Below are 14,246 nucleotides of genomic sequence, written 5' to 3'. Positions count from 1 at the left end.
CAGGAATTGATTTTATTTTTGTGGAACAGTCTAACCTTTTCCCCTTGGCGTTTATTAATTACTGCTGTTCTCTAGGTTTCACTCACTTGCTCATAAGCATAACTGAGTTATCCAACATTGAATCTGAGCCCGCTTCCTCAATGCGTTCCTCTTATCAGTCTCGTCCAGAAACTGGAAGGCCAAAACGCCCTGGCAGGAAGCAGAGTTCTGCCAAGCAGCACTTGGCTACACTGTAAGGGGAAGCCCAGGGTCTTCAAATAAAGATAAATAAAAGATCCTTAAGCTTACCCTCCAGTTCTTAGACTCCACAGTACATAATGCTTCCAGATTAAAAAAAAAAAAAAAATCGACTTCTCAGTAAGCTTTATCTTTAATACGAAAATGCCAACTTTTTCTGAGAAAATCCTTTTACAACATAGGAGCAATATGTTTGGTATTTATTTTAAACTGCAGATAAAAAGAGGAGTCCCCATGCAATTAAGCACAGAAGCAACCCAAGGAAACACAATCACAAGATGTTCAACTTCACTTAGTTTGGCTCTGTCAGTACAAGAGCCATGCGGTCGAAATGTTTCATTGTCATGGCAATATTAACTTTTTAAAAGTATTTTGCCCTTATTTTCTTTTGCCCTTACAAGAAGTTTGTGAAGACTTTTGGAGCTTCACTTCATTGATCTAGCGTAAGACCTCTACAGTCCTGGCAGTTCGGGTAGCTCAGTTCTCGGCTCATTTTTCTGAAAAGACACTTGACTCCCTCCGTGTCTCTCCTCTGTCTCGCTTTGACAAGCACACCCCTCGCTGTTCAGGTGGTACACTGCTCCCTGTTCCTCACTGCTGTCATGAGAAGCTGGAACGCCCCAATAGACAGACAACGCTGTGCGTGAACCTCGGCTCCACCCTTTCCAGTAGCATGAACTTGGGTGAAGTACGTCACGGTAGTGAGCCTGAGTCCCTTCGCCTGTAAAACAGCAATGATGCCTACTGCAGAGCATGGTAGTGAGGAGTGGAGGTAATGTACATAAAGCCACAAGTATAGGACGAAGCTTGTAATTAACACCACAATTATTCATTACTGTATTTTGGTTCTGTGATAAAAAAAATATCTAGACACAAATTAATAATAAGCACGGTGTCCGACAAATACAATGTGGATTGTTCATTGATAAGGAATGTATTGTACACCGCATTCCAAGCCATAGCCAAGTCATCAGTTTGGCACACTTCTTAAAAGAACTGTTACGTGGCAACTTCTCTGGTGGAGAGGGCTGACCAATGAGTAAGGTACGGAGTTATCGGCATCTACACATCTCAGTAGCTAGAGGTACAAGTCTTTCATAATGCTGCTCCAGGATTACCGGACTCTGGGAGAGTCCAATGAAACGCAGATCACAGGGACCAGTAGTTGGCGTAATGGCTATGTCACTGGACTCCCATGTACATGTAGTCAACCGCAGTTCTTGTCCCGGATCCGGTGGCTTAAACTCACGCCGGGCGCATATGAGTGTGTGCCCAAGATCCTGAGAGGAGAATGGAGGAGAAGGGACTACAGCGTGGCCATCCCCCCTGGGGGGTGATTTCTCGCTTTCTGTCTCTCTGTCTCTCTCTGTCTGTCTGGCGAGCACACGGGCCCTATAGCATAAACCTCTCCAAAACGAACAAACAGAAAATGCAGATCTCTGTTTCATAGCCTGACTTGCTTCACTCAGCAACAGATCTTCCACGTTCGTCCACTTTCTATCAAATGCCAGGGTCCTTTTTTTAAATGGCCGAATAGGATTCCACGGAGTCTATGTGCCATATTTCCAATCCATGCATCTGTTTGTGGACACTTGGGTTGGTTCCATGTCTCGGCAATCGTGAATAATGTCGCAATGAATATAAACAGAGACATCGTATGTCTCCACTTACCATACACGGACTGTCTACACTCCCCAGTAGAGACTGAAAAACTGGAGGGAATGAAGGCATTAAAAATTATTATGGACTCTGGGGACAAAGTGGAAGGTGAGTGGGAGAGGGGAAATGTACAGAAAGAGAAATCTGGGACAATATGGAGTCGGACATTTATGTTACGCAGATATGGCTTGTCGCCTGTCGGTGATGACGTGTAGAGCAGCACCAACTCATCTGCTGCGTGGCGTATATCATGTTGGGTGAAATCTCTTTACAAATGACATGATGTATGATGACTGAATGTATAAAAATAAATAATACTAATTTAAAAAATAATCAACCCAAGGGGGGGGGCACACAGACCTCTGGACCCCTTCTGAGAAGGGCTAAGGCTGACTGGGGAAGGGGTCCGGGAGTCTGCATGTCTGTGCATGCTGGAAAACTGAGCATAGCACTTTGATAATCATGGCTTTATTATTAAAACAAGTAATAAACCCTGCAGTCCTTACCTTCTTACACCTTGCATCAACCCAACCAGAGATATTATGATAAAACATGTGTATTTAGGCACCAGTTATTGGGGAAGAAAAAAAGAAAACAGATGAGAAAAGAAAAATTGTAAAGTCATGACCTCAGCCCTAAAGTTAGAAGGGCCGGTGTGGTCTGAATACGGCGAGAACTTTAGCCGACTTGATACGACGCTAACTCTACGGTGAGAACATCCATCAGCTACGCACTATGTACAAAGGTCTTCAAAAAGTTCATGGAAAACGAGGGGTTGCTTTGTTTATTTGTTTGGTTGGTTGTTTTTAATTAGACATTGGGTTTCAATTCTTGCACCAAAACCCACTTGTACTTCAATTTTGGTTTTGCACAAATTTCTTCAAGTCCCTCATATTGGGCTCTGGATCCAAAGTCAATAATGGCTGAGCATACAACAAGTACTGGATACTTGTTGAGTGAACAAAATGAACATTTTTAAACATTTCATTTTTTTTTCAGTGATTAGTCATGAAGCTGCAAACTTTCCTGTGTGACTTCGCTGGTTTTTCACAGGGTCACTAAGGAGAGAACCCAGCGGCCTTCCTGCCAGCAGAGCAGAGCTCAAGGTCAGGAGGCCGCGGCTGGGTTCTCTGCTGGGTTCTCTTCTAGTGCGTCCTTGCCGTACCCCATCTGCAAGGACCTGACCGCTCTCGCCCTGGCTCCTCACTCTGTGAAGCGTTCGCAAACTCGTAGAATACAAGGGAATCTGATAAGCAGGAACACCCTCCAAACCCGCAAGGCAGTAACTCGCCAGCAGTGAAAGCAGTGGCAGAATCTGGCCGCTTTGGAAACCTCTACCCCTCGTTCATTCTTCCTCTCGCTGTTCTTTACTCTGAGAATGACTCTTCGGGGTTTTGCGATCCAGCTAGCTCATCATTTTAACAGCCCGGCAGACACGCAATTGGTACTCACAGAGTGTTCAGATGCTTGAGCTGCTTGAAGGCGCTTCCTGGAATTTCTCTTAATCTGTTAAACCTCAAGTCTCTGGGAACACAAACAGACAGAGAAAGATTATAGTATGTTGATTCTGTTCTGCCATCATGCCCAGAAGCTGGGAAGTCCTTTCTCCTTTCGTAAGCAAACACGGAGCACGAAAGGACTCCAGGGCACGGAGGCGGGACTAGTACGCATCACTCCCTCCGAGGAGGCGGCGGCCAATGAGCAGGTCGTGCACGTCCGGGCGTCGCAGCTACAGAGCCCCGAGTGTTGGAGACAGTCACACCGTTTACTTTAGCGTGTGTCTGTGTGACAGCAAAAGGACTGCATTTATGGCAACTGGCCAGTGAGTGTATTTGGTTTGGAAAATAGTATGGATGTGTCAGACGTCCAGTATCAACTCAACATAACCCCGTTGCTTAAATGCAGCCAAAGCTATTAATTAGTTCAGCAGTCTTCAGGGACGGGACACAATGGCCTTCTAAGGACTGCTAAAGCAAGTCAGCTTAAGAAAGATGCTTTTCCTCCACCTGGGACTCCAGGTGTGCCTGGCGGAAAAGCTGAACCCGGAATGGAGGCCGGCCTGCTGTGTGGTCCCCGCAGGGCACACCAACATGATGGGGCCCATTTCAGAGCAATCTCACAGGTGTCAGTTAAAAACTAAAACAGAAACAGAAAATGATCTCTACTTCCATTTAATTGATTTTTCAAAAGAAAAAAAAAAAAAAAAACTGGAGCCAACAGGTGTCATGGTGGCTAAGGCACTGGATTGCCACATGGCCAACTGCAGGTCGAGTCCCGGACTTGGCAGCTTGCTTTCTCACTTTCCCTCTCTCGTTCTCAGTATCTTTCTGGTTACAATAAAGATTTATTGTAATCAATAATCAATTTATTGTAATCAATAAAGAATTCAATAAATGACAATTTTTTTAGAGAGACTTTTGCTATAAGGCATGTGTACTTGTCTGAGAGCCAGCCAGAGACAGAGGAAGTGAGAAATTGCCCCCCAACCCCTCAGAGGGGATGGCTATGCCACAATCCCTTCTCCATTCTCCTCTCAGGATTTGGGGCACGCTATACACATGCCCTGTGCATTTCAACCTGCTGGGTCCAGAACTCAAAGCACAGCTAGCTGTGTCTTAACCACTACAACACTTGCTGGTCCCTAAATAAATTACTCTTTAAAGTATAAAAAACTCTTCACCACCCTGCTATCTCCGAATACTTGATTCACAAATTTTTATCACATTGCCTTAAAATCCTAAAATCCTAGTATTTTGTGTTTCTCCTGAGTTAATGTTGGCAGGATGTATATAATTTTCTAAGAGCTGTTATTTTTAGTTAAAATTGTTAAATAACTCAGGAATTCTACCTTCTTGTTCAATGGAATCCACTGCGCGAACACCATACACTGCTACTGGGTATGTCTAGACTGTATTTTTCTTTTTATAAAGATTTTTGCCATTGGGCACGTGTGCTCACCATAGAGGAGAGAGACAGAGAGAGATAGTGAGAGGGAAAGTGAGGAATCACCCCAGCAGGAACGGCCACACTATAATCCCCTCTCCTCCATTCTTCTCCTAGGATTTCGGGCATGCACTCACACGGATTTGGTATGATTTTCATGCTGCCAGGTCTGGGACTCAAACCACAGTCAGCCATGTGAGAGTCCGACCACTAACCACCTTAACCACTACACCACCTGCTGGCCCCTAGACTATATTCTTGAATTTTTGTTAAGTTATGTGACATTCTTCCATTAAACACACAGAACATGAAGTTATGAGAAAATAATGATAATCCTTATTGTTCACATCCAAAATTATCTCCTATTCACACTTTTATAGAGTTATGTCTATTCACACTTCCAAATATTTTTATTTTTGATATATTATTATACATAAAAATACATTACAGATGAAATAAATGTTTCATTTCACCACCACCCTAATTTTAGTTTTGCCTCTCCTCCACAGATGTAACCTCTGTTATGAGACTGATACCTTCTCTCAGACAATGTCTGTAATGGGAAGGGTCTTCAAAAGTTCATGGAAGACATGTCTTATGATGTTCCCTTTGGGACCAGCAGTTAGCGTAATGCCTATGTCGCTGGACTCCCATGTAGTTGACTGCGGATTGAGTCCTGGACCCAGTGGCTTAAACTCACACTGGGCGCATGTGCATGTGTGCCCAAGATCCCGAGAGGAGAATGGAGAAGAAGGGATTGCTGTGTGGCCATCCCCCCGGGGAGTGATTTCTCGCTTTCTATCTCCCTGTTTCTCTCTGTCTTTCTGGCGAGCGCACATGCTCTATAGCAAAAACCTCTCCAATGTTCCTTAAGGAGATGTGTTTTCACTCTCTCTCTCTCTCTCTCTCTCCATCTCTTTGGGAAGCACACTTGACCTATAGCATTTTTTTAAATCCCCCTTTCCCCATCTCTTTTGTGTCATTCCTTGTTAACAAATAAAGGTCTGGGGATTTACCCCGAGCACCTCTGCAGCGTCCCGCAGTGTAGACAGACCACGGTTCCCTTATGTCGTCCTCGCTGACAGTATTTCCATCATCTCTCATTGTCTGCAACATTGATTGCAAACTATATTGCAGTACACATGTGTGCATGTCTGTCTCCTGTGTCTACCCATGAAAAGATGCTTTTCTAGAGCAATATTGACAATTGGGTTGCTAGACCCTGAGTATGCAGGTCTTCAGTCTCACTACATGCTGCCAATTGCAGCTTTTTCCTCACTAGAGTGGAGCAGTAGTACAATTGCAGAAGACGTGCAAAGGTGCCTGAACTGGTCACCAGATTACACATTGCAGCGTAGCACTGGATTGATTGGAACGCGGCGGTGCTGTGTGTGTTGGGCAGAACTCCCACTGTCTTTCTTCACACGTAAGCCAAAATAAGCTTTTCCACAAAATCTTGTTTGTGAGATGGTGCTATTGCAAGGTGCCTGTGATTCAACGGTAACCCGGTGGACGGTAAAGTTCACCACCCACCCCAACCCCAACCACGCCCTGTTCTCCCCATGGAGACCCACCCATGGGTCCCTTCCTGAGATGCAAAAACCCAATCAACTTGAGTTCCAGTAAGACATATTCCAATGCACCCAAATGAATATTTTAACACTCGGTCTTCTTTGTGTAGCATAGTCCGCCACATAAATGTTTACAGTTACATGCACTGCAAACTAAACTTCTGGGAAAAGGTCTCCCTTTGTCATCCTAATCTCTGTACCGTAGGATTACACACAGGCCACTGTATTCTACAATGGGAAACCTACGGGCCAGGGGAAGTATTTCTGAAAATCAGTTACTTGAACTCAAACCCACCAAATGTGGATTATGCTGCTTTCTTTGTGTCTTAGTTTATTACTGTGTTGCTAAAAGAAATACCTGAAACTGGGTGGTTTATAACAAATAGAAGTGTATTCGGCTCATGAGTCTGGTGGCTGGAAAGCCCGAGGCTGGGGAGAGCCTCACACTGGCGGAAAGGAAAGTCGGGGGGGTACATGGAGAGTGGGGGCTGTGGGCCCCTCTTACAACTGTCCTGGGGGCGCAAGGCAAAGAAGCCATCGCCCGTTCAGGAGGGCAGTGCTTCGGGTCCAACCGCCACTCACACGGCCTACTCCCGTGAGGTCTCGCCGCCTCCCAGTCATCACACCGGGGACCACATTTAACACATGAACCTCTGAGAGAAGCCATCGTCCAAACCAGAGCGTGCGTGGGACTTCACCCCAGGATAGTATTTACCATCCACAGCGCCTCCGCAGCGCTCAGGACGGGTCACGAGCAACTTCGCTTATGAGAAACACGCAATGGGGCTGGCTCGACCACGCAGCGGTATGACGGCTCACAGGGGGCAGCTCACAGCTTCTCCTCTTGCGCTGGCAGTGGAAGGGGCACGATGACCCTGGGAGCTGGTCTCCCTACACTGGCAGGACCTGGCCTCTGAGTGGTCAGGGCACCACGGGCCCTTCTTCCTCCTTGCACCCTCAACTCCCTCCTGCTTCCCAGAGCCGCCCAGCCAGGTGGGACACTCCGTCCTCACGGCGCCCGGCCTCCAGGGCCCAGTAAGACTTGGGAGAGGTCTCTGCAGCTCTCCCCACTGCCCTACAGCAAAATGCCACCCAGCCAGGTGGGACCCTACTTCCTCACTGACTGGCCTCCAGGGCTGAGTAAGACTTGGGAGAGGTCTCTGCAGCTCTCCCCACTGCCCTACAGCAAAATGCCACCCAGCCAGGTGGGACCCTACTTCCTCACTGACTGGCCTCCAGGGCTGAGTAAGACTTGGGAGAGGTCTCTGCAGCTCTCCCCACTGCCCTACAGCAAAATGCCACCCAGCCAGGTGGGACCCTACTTCCTCACTGACTGGCCTCCAGGGCTGAGTAAGACTTGGGAGAGGTCTCTGCAGCTCTCCCCACTGCCCTACAGCAAAATGCCACCCAGCCAGGTGGGACCCTACTTCCTCACTGACTGGCCTCCAGGGCTGAGTAAGACTTGGGAGAGGTCTCTGCAGCTCTCCCCACTGCCCTACAGCAAAATGCCACCCAGCCAGGTGGGACCCTACTTCCTCACTGACTGGCCTCCAGGGCTGAGTAAGACTTGGGAGAGGTCTCTGCAGCTCTCCCCACTGCCCTACAGCAAAATGCCACCCAGCCAGGTGGGACCCTACTTCCTCACTGACTGGCCTCCAGGGCTGAGTAAGACTTGGGAGAGGTCTCTGCAGCTCTCCCCACTGCCCTACAGCAAAATGCCACCCAGCCAGGTGGGACCCTACTTCCTCACTGACTGGCCTCCAGGGCTGAGTAAGACTTGGGAGAGGTCTCTGCAGCTCTCCCCAACGCCCTACAGAAAAACACTCTATCTTTAGGCTTGCAGCCCTCGCAGTGTAGAAAATGGAAATTCCTCTCCAGGCCTGAGGACTGCACGCCTTGGCCTGGCCTGGTTCCCATCCGTGTCCTTGTCTGCAAGCGCCAGGCAGCCAGAGCTTCAGGCTGTCTTCTGTGACTGTTTAGAGAAATGTTAATGCAGTGTGATGGGCAATTTTATGTCAACTCATTTGGGGCCAAACAGCAGCCTAGAAGTTGTTCTCAAGTTGTTGTTTTTAGTTTGTTTGTTTTTTAATGATTAATGTTTAAACCCAGAGGCTTCGAGCCAGACAGATTACACTCCAGAACATGGGTGGGTCTCACCCAATCAGCTGAAGGCTTACAGAGGAATATTTCTGAGCAAGGTCCCTCCAGGAAGAGGGAATCCTGTCTCCAGACAGCCCTGGCAGGGCCCATACCAGTCTCCCTGAGTCTCCACCCTGCAGGGAGCCCGTCTGTAGCCCCTGCAGGGCATGAGCCAGTCGCTCAAAATCTCTCTTTATGCACGCACTCACACACACGCTGGTATCTGGGATGCAGCTCTCGGGCAGGCCAAGCCTGTGCTGAGACCAGACTGAGGAGAGCCAGAAAGGAAGGCTGGCCCCGCGGGCACCTGCTGGGAGCTGGGCAGGGCAGAGGGTGCTGGGCTTGTCTTTACTTTCTTTCTTTTTTGGGCCGTGTTTGATACCTACGTACCTCCAGCAATGGCCGAAGTGCTTATCCACAAATGAGAGTCCCATAAAGGCTTTCACAAAGCTCTGAGAACTTTGCAACAGTCCTTCAGTCCAGCCTCTTCATCTGCTGCTCAGTGAAATTCCCAGCTAGATCCAACTATTTCCCAAAAATAGATTTTCCGCCCTCCCGAGCTCACATACTGCGCCAGGCAGGGCCGAGCAGCCCTCGCCCGAGTGCTGGCCCACCACGTCCCCGGATCAGGAGGTCGATTCTCGGTGGGTGTCAGTGTGCTGAGCTGTCGGTGCTCACAGACCGTCAGACGAGAGAGTGACGGGGGAGCACACCGCCGCAAACTCGGAGCCCGGAAGAGTGCGCTTTCCCTAAAGATGCCCGTTTTTCATAGAGAGCCAGTATCGTTCTGGTCATTTTGAAAAACCTGAACTTTTGAAAAAGCAGCTGGCTTACAGACGATTGTCCAACCCCCGACTCTGCGTTGTGAGAAGAGGGCAAAGGAAGGCGAGGAGTGAGCAGAGACGCTCCTGGGCGCCCACCCAGCACCCAGCGCAAGGCCGGGTCCCACAGCGGGCCTTCAGGGCAGCAGTGAGGACCAGCACAGCTGGCTCCCCCACAGCAGCGTGTCACCCACAAAGCATCGCTGTCCCAGCACCCCGCCGGGCCTTAAACACACCTGGAGGGAACTGAGGCACATGTGATGGACAGGTGTCACTACAGACCAGCCACAGGGGCTAGAGGCCGTGCCAGAAAGCGCGTGTCCTGATCCCCACGTTCGCGCTCTCCTGCTCGGTGTCTTCAACCACATTCCCGCTCTTCTGAGGCAAGGAAGTTGGTGTTTCACCTTCAGTTCCTTCTCTTCCAGGAAGCAGGAGATTAAAACTGAATTTCCGCACGTGAGCGGCCAGTGGCAAAGCCCGTGTTGACACGAGAGAGCAGCCGCATTACCCAGGTAATGAAAAGCACTTGGTGTCAGCAGAGCCGTGTAGCACTGAGTGTCCCCACTGCCTGTGCCTGGAAACCGAGTTCCCTGAGCAAACCCTGACACAGGACGGTCCATCCTGAGCCGTCCTTCCCGAACATACCTGGTCCGTCCAGCAGGTGTCACTAAAGGGTAGCCCTCGCTTCCTGGTCGGAGAGAGGACTTCAAGGCAGAAGAGGGGTGGGTTGGTCCCAACGTCCCAGTGGGAGGACGGGGCAGGTGATGTGTCCTGTGAGTCCCGGTTACTTGCACGTGAGCATAGCCAACAGCATGGCTTCACCCGCAGTGACAACGCACCGGAGTACGTAACGTAACGTCTTTTATTTGGGAATAAGAAGCTCTGAGTGAATTTTCACCCCAAACATTTAGACATGCTAACTTTGTCATTCTGGTGAAAATGTATATAGAATAATAAGATTTGACTTTTCAAATGAATTAACATAATTCACAGTCATTTTTGATAGTATCCCTAATTCCTGTCCATAGGATCATTACTGTAACGCGCAACTATTCTGACTGTCGATGCCCTCTCACCAAGCGACGTGGGGCTCCTCTGAGTGTCCCTGTCCTTGGGAGGACAGTGCTAGTGAGCCCAGTAGGTAGTGCCGTCGGCCCACAGATACAGTTTGGGATGGAGGAATCTTAGATTCCTGATGTTAGCCCCGCTTCTTGCTATGGTCTGTTCTCCCAAAACCCACATGCTGCAACTTGGGTATGAGGGGTCAAAAGGGTGAACCCTAATGAAGCTATGGCATCAGAAGCGGGGCCTGTGGGAGGAGATGCCAATTAAGGGCATCCGGCCCCCATTACTGACACCTGGAGGGTTACAAGGCGAGGGATGAGCTCCAAGCACAGACACGTGAACACAGATACGTGAAAACAGACACGTGGACACAGACATGTGGACACAGACACGTGGACATGGGCACGTGGACACAGACACGTGGACACGGGCACGTTTGGACACAGACATGTGGACACAGACACGTGGACACGGGCACGTGGACACAGACATGTGGACACGGGCACGTGGACACAGACATGTGGACACGGACACGGACACGTGGACACGGGCACGTGGACACAGACACGTGGACACGGACACGTGGACACGGGCACATGGACACAGACATGTGGACACAGACACATGGACACGGTCACGTCTGGACACAGACATGTGGACACAGACACGTGGACACGGGTATGTGGACACAGACACGTGGATACAGGCACGTGGACACAGACATGTGGACATAGACACAGGTATCCCTCTCCCCCGTGTTGCGAAGCAGCCAGGGACCCCACCGGACACGCCCATGGACCTTGGGCCTGCAAACCGTGAGCTGAGGAAGCCCTTTCTTCTGTTACCCAGGCCCAGGCTGTGCGCAGCGGAACAACATGGGACGGTTACTGTGATCTTCCATGACATTTCTCTTGCTTTCCCTTCTGGTTTCCCACTACCAGGTGGCTACTTTGTCCCAGGGGAATCTCCTGCCAGTCCTTGGTACCCTGCGGCTCCAGCTATGGACGGACATGTGTCTGTCTGCGCCTCTCACCCCATTCCCACTGACCACCTCTGCCCCCGCCAGGCCCCTGGATGCCCCAAGCTGACCGTTGTCCTCACAGCGTGGTCACACTGCTTTCTGCCACTATTGCTTTATTACTGGTTTTGTTATGTAGGCTTAGTTTAACTCTCCCAGCTTTAAAATCCACCAGCAGCCCTCCGTCGGTGGCAAAGGCCTGTCCAGGCCTGTGGGAGCCACAGCACCCAGCCTGGACTCCTCGGCCATCCCCCCTCCTCTTGCCCACACCTCCAACAACCTGAGCTGTCACACCAGGGTGTCGCCAAGCTTCTGAACACTTCAGGATGTTGGGAGCTGTCACGTCTTTCATCTTACTGTCCTTTCTTTCTAGAATTCCTTCTCATCATCTTACACTAGATAACTTCTGCCCATCTTCAAAATTCTACTCAGTAGCAACGTCTTCCGTAAAGCCTCAAACCTGCTAAGAAAGCTGCACAAGGCGCCGGGGCCTGCCTCCCCTTACTGCTCCCAGTGCACTGCGCAGCGCCAGGTGCCCTTCAGTGCCGGCCCAGCCAGCGTGGGGACGTGGTTGTCTCGGCATCACTGGGGATGAGTTCCCATGAACACAGCTTCGTCAGAAACTTCGCGGCCCTCTTCCCCATCCATGAGTCCTACTAAATCTCCCCGTAGTGAAGGCATTTACTGTAAATTACAGACAACGGCTGGCCTCTGTTCTTTACCAGTCTGCTGTGTTCACGCCTGGTTTTCTGTACCATGACTTACCCACAGTGAGATCAGTAAGTGCTTCTCATCCAAAGACCTACAGATCTCAAATCAAAGTCTAAGACCTCACTGCATCTCGCAGAATGCGTGAACAATCGGAGGAGTCCCCTGCCCGAAGCGTGAGCGCAGGAGCGGAAGGACAACCTCGCAGAGCTGTGCGAGGTACGACTTCAGTGCCTCTTGCTAGAACGCACGAGGCAAGGGGCTGCCTTTTCCAAACCTATTTGCACTAGGGACACGCGCAGCACGAACCTCTAACGTGTGGTGTTGCCCTGCAGACTTGCTCGTTTCATGGGAATTTCTTTTGTTTTTAAGGATCAGAAATGAGATTTTTACAAATCCGCCTCCACGTGCATCCCTATGCCTGAAAATCACCCTGCATAAACTATCAGGCTGGCTCAAACTTGCCTGCAACACAGCCAAGCCAGAGAGGAGCCTCGGGACTTAGTTTCTGATGTCACAGGTGAGGAGTGCTTGTGCCCAGCCCAGGAAGCTCACCAACCTCAGCACAATTTAAAAGAGGACCCAGGATCAGCAGTTGGCATAATGGCTATGTTGCTGGACTCCCATGTAATTGACTGCGGCTGGAGTCCCAGACCCAGTGGCTTAAACTCATGCCAGGCGCGTGCGTGCGTGCCCAAGATCCCGAGAGGAGAATGGAGAAGGGATTGCGGTGTGGCCATCCCCCCTGGGGGGTGATTTGTCACTTTCTCTCTTTTTGTTTCTCCCTCTGGCAAATGCATGTGCCCTGTGGCAAAAACCTTTAAAAAAAAAAGTATTTTATTTCCCAGGTTAACTAAAATATAATCCTTTCAACATTATATTGAAAGAATTTTTTATCGTATTTTAATTCATCTGTATTTTAATTCAGAGTTTAAAACTGAAGAAACATTCTGACAATGTTCACAGAATTAACTAGGATCAGGGGGACTAGATTTCAGCTCTTCTGACTTTGATTAACGTGGTTTTCCATTAGCACACATTATTGTTTGCTTCTAGTAACTAAAAAAAAAAAAAAAATCCGTTATGACCTATTTTCAAAGAAAATGTTTCATAATGAGCAGAAGAATACTGAACAAGCCACTGTAGTTTCCAGTCCGCAGTTTCACTGTATGCCGGGAATGATGGAATGATTATAATTGTGTACGTAGGTTTCGGAAACATTTCCAACTTCCTAGCCAATTTATAACTTCCTAGTGTCCTTTGGTGTCTTTACCAGGAGGTGGCTAGTCAGACTTCCCAGGGATAACGTCAGGGTTTCATATGGGCTGCAGACTCGCGGGCAGTTCCCACAACTGTGGGTGCACACACACCACACATACTTTTTTTTTTTTTTTGGAGAGATTTTCACTGTAGGGCGCGTGCGCTCGCCATACGCTATTACACTAACTGCTGGTTCCCACACCACACACACTTTTAAAGCTGGATTCACATTCCTGACTTAATTAAGCAAGAATTGTGAAACAACTATTGTGAGCAACATGGGCAGAATTAAATTTAGCCTCGCTTCCCTGAACCTACAAATCCGAAGCAAACACACTTATCAAATGGATGTTCTTTAACCACTTATAAAAAGGTAATTTGCACACACACCTAAACTGCCGTAGTTCCGACACCTTATGAACACAGGTTCTACCACGTCTTCCAGGTCTTCTCTAATTTAGCAAATCCCATTACGGAGATTCCCTGTTTCAGTCGAAAGACTTACTCAAGGAGCAATACCTCTATTGCTCTATTTCTCACGTTTGAATTGCTCATCACTCATAAAATGTGACATAGTAGGAAGGACACTGGGTTTCAGATACAGATCAGCTGTTCACCAGCTGTGCAGCACTGCAGCTCTGGTTTGGGTTTTTCTTTTTCTTTTTCTTTTCTTTTTTTTTTTTTTTTGAGAGATTTTCACTGTAGGGCGCGTGCGCTCGCCAGACAGACAGAGAGAGACATAGAGACAGAAAGTGAGAAATCACCCCCCAGGGGGGATGGTCATGCTGCAATCCCTTCTCCTCCATTCTCCTCTCGGGATCTTGG

General features: G+C 49.0%; 1 protein-coding gene across 1 annotated transcript in view; it reads right to left on the bottom strand.

The window, feature by feature from the left end:
* The window catches only part of PXDNL (peroxidasin like), a 525,965-nt gene that overhangs the window by 345,218 nt on the left and 166,501 nt on the right, over positions 1–14,246 (bottom strand). The window contains 1 exon segment of the mRNA XM_006140357.1: positions 3,349–3,420. Coding sequence (XP_006140419.1) covers positions 3,349–3,420 — 72 coding nt within the window.

This window comes from Tupaia chinensis, unplaced genomic scaffold, assembly GCF_000334495.1.
Source record: "Tupaia chinensis unplaced genomic scaffold, TupChi_1.0 Scaffold000031_1, whole genome shotgun sequence".
Lineage (NCBI taxonomy): Eukaryota > Metazoa > Chordata > Mammalia > Scandentia > Tupaiidae > Tupaia > Tupaia belangeri.
Note: the sequence above shows the minus strand (reverse complement) of the source record. Positions and strands in the feature narration are given on the sequence as shown.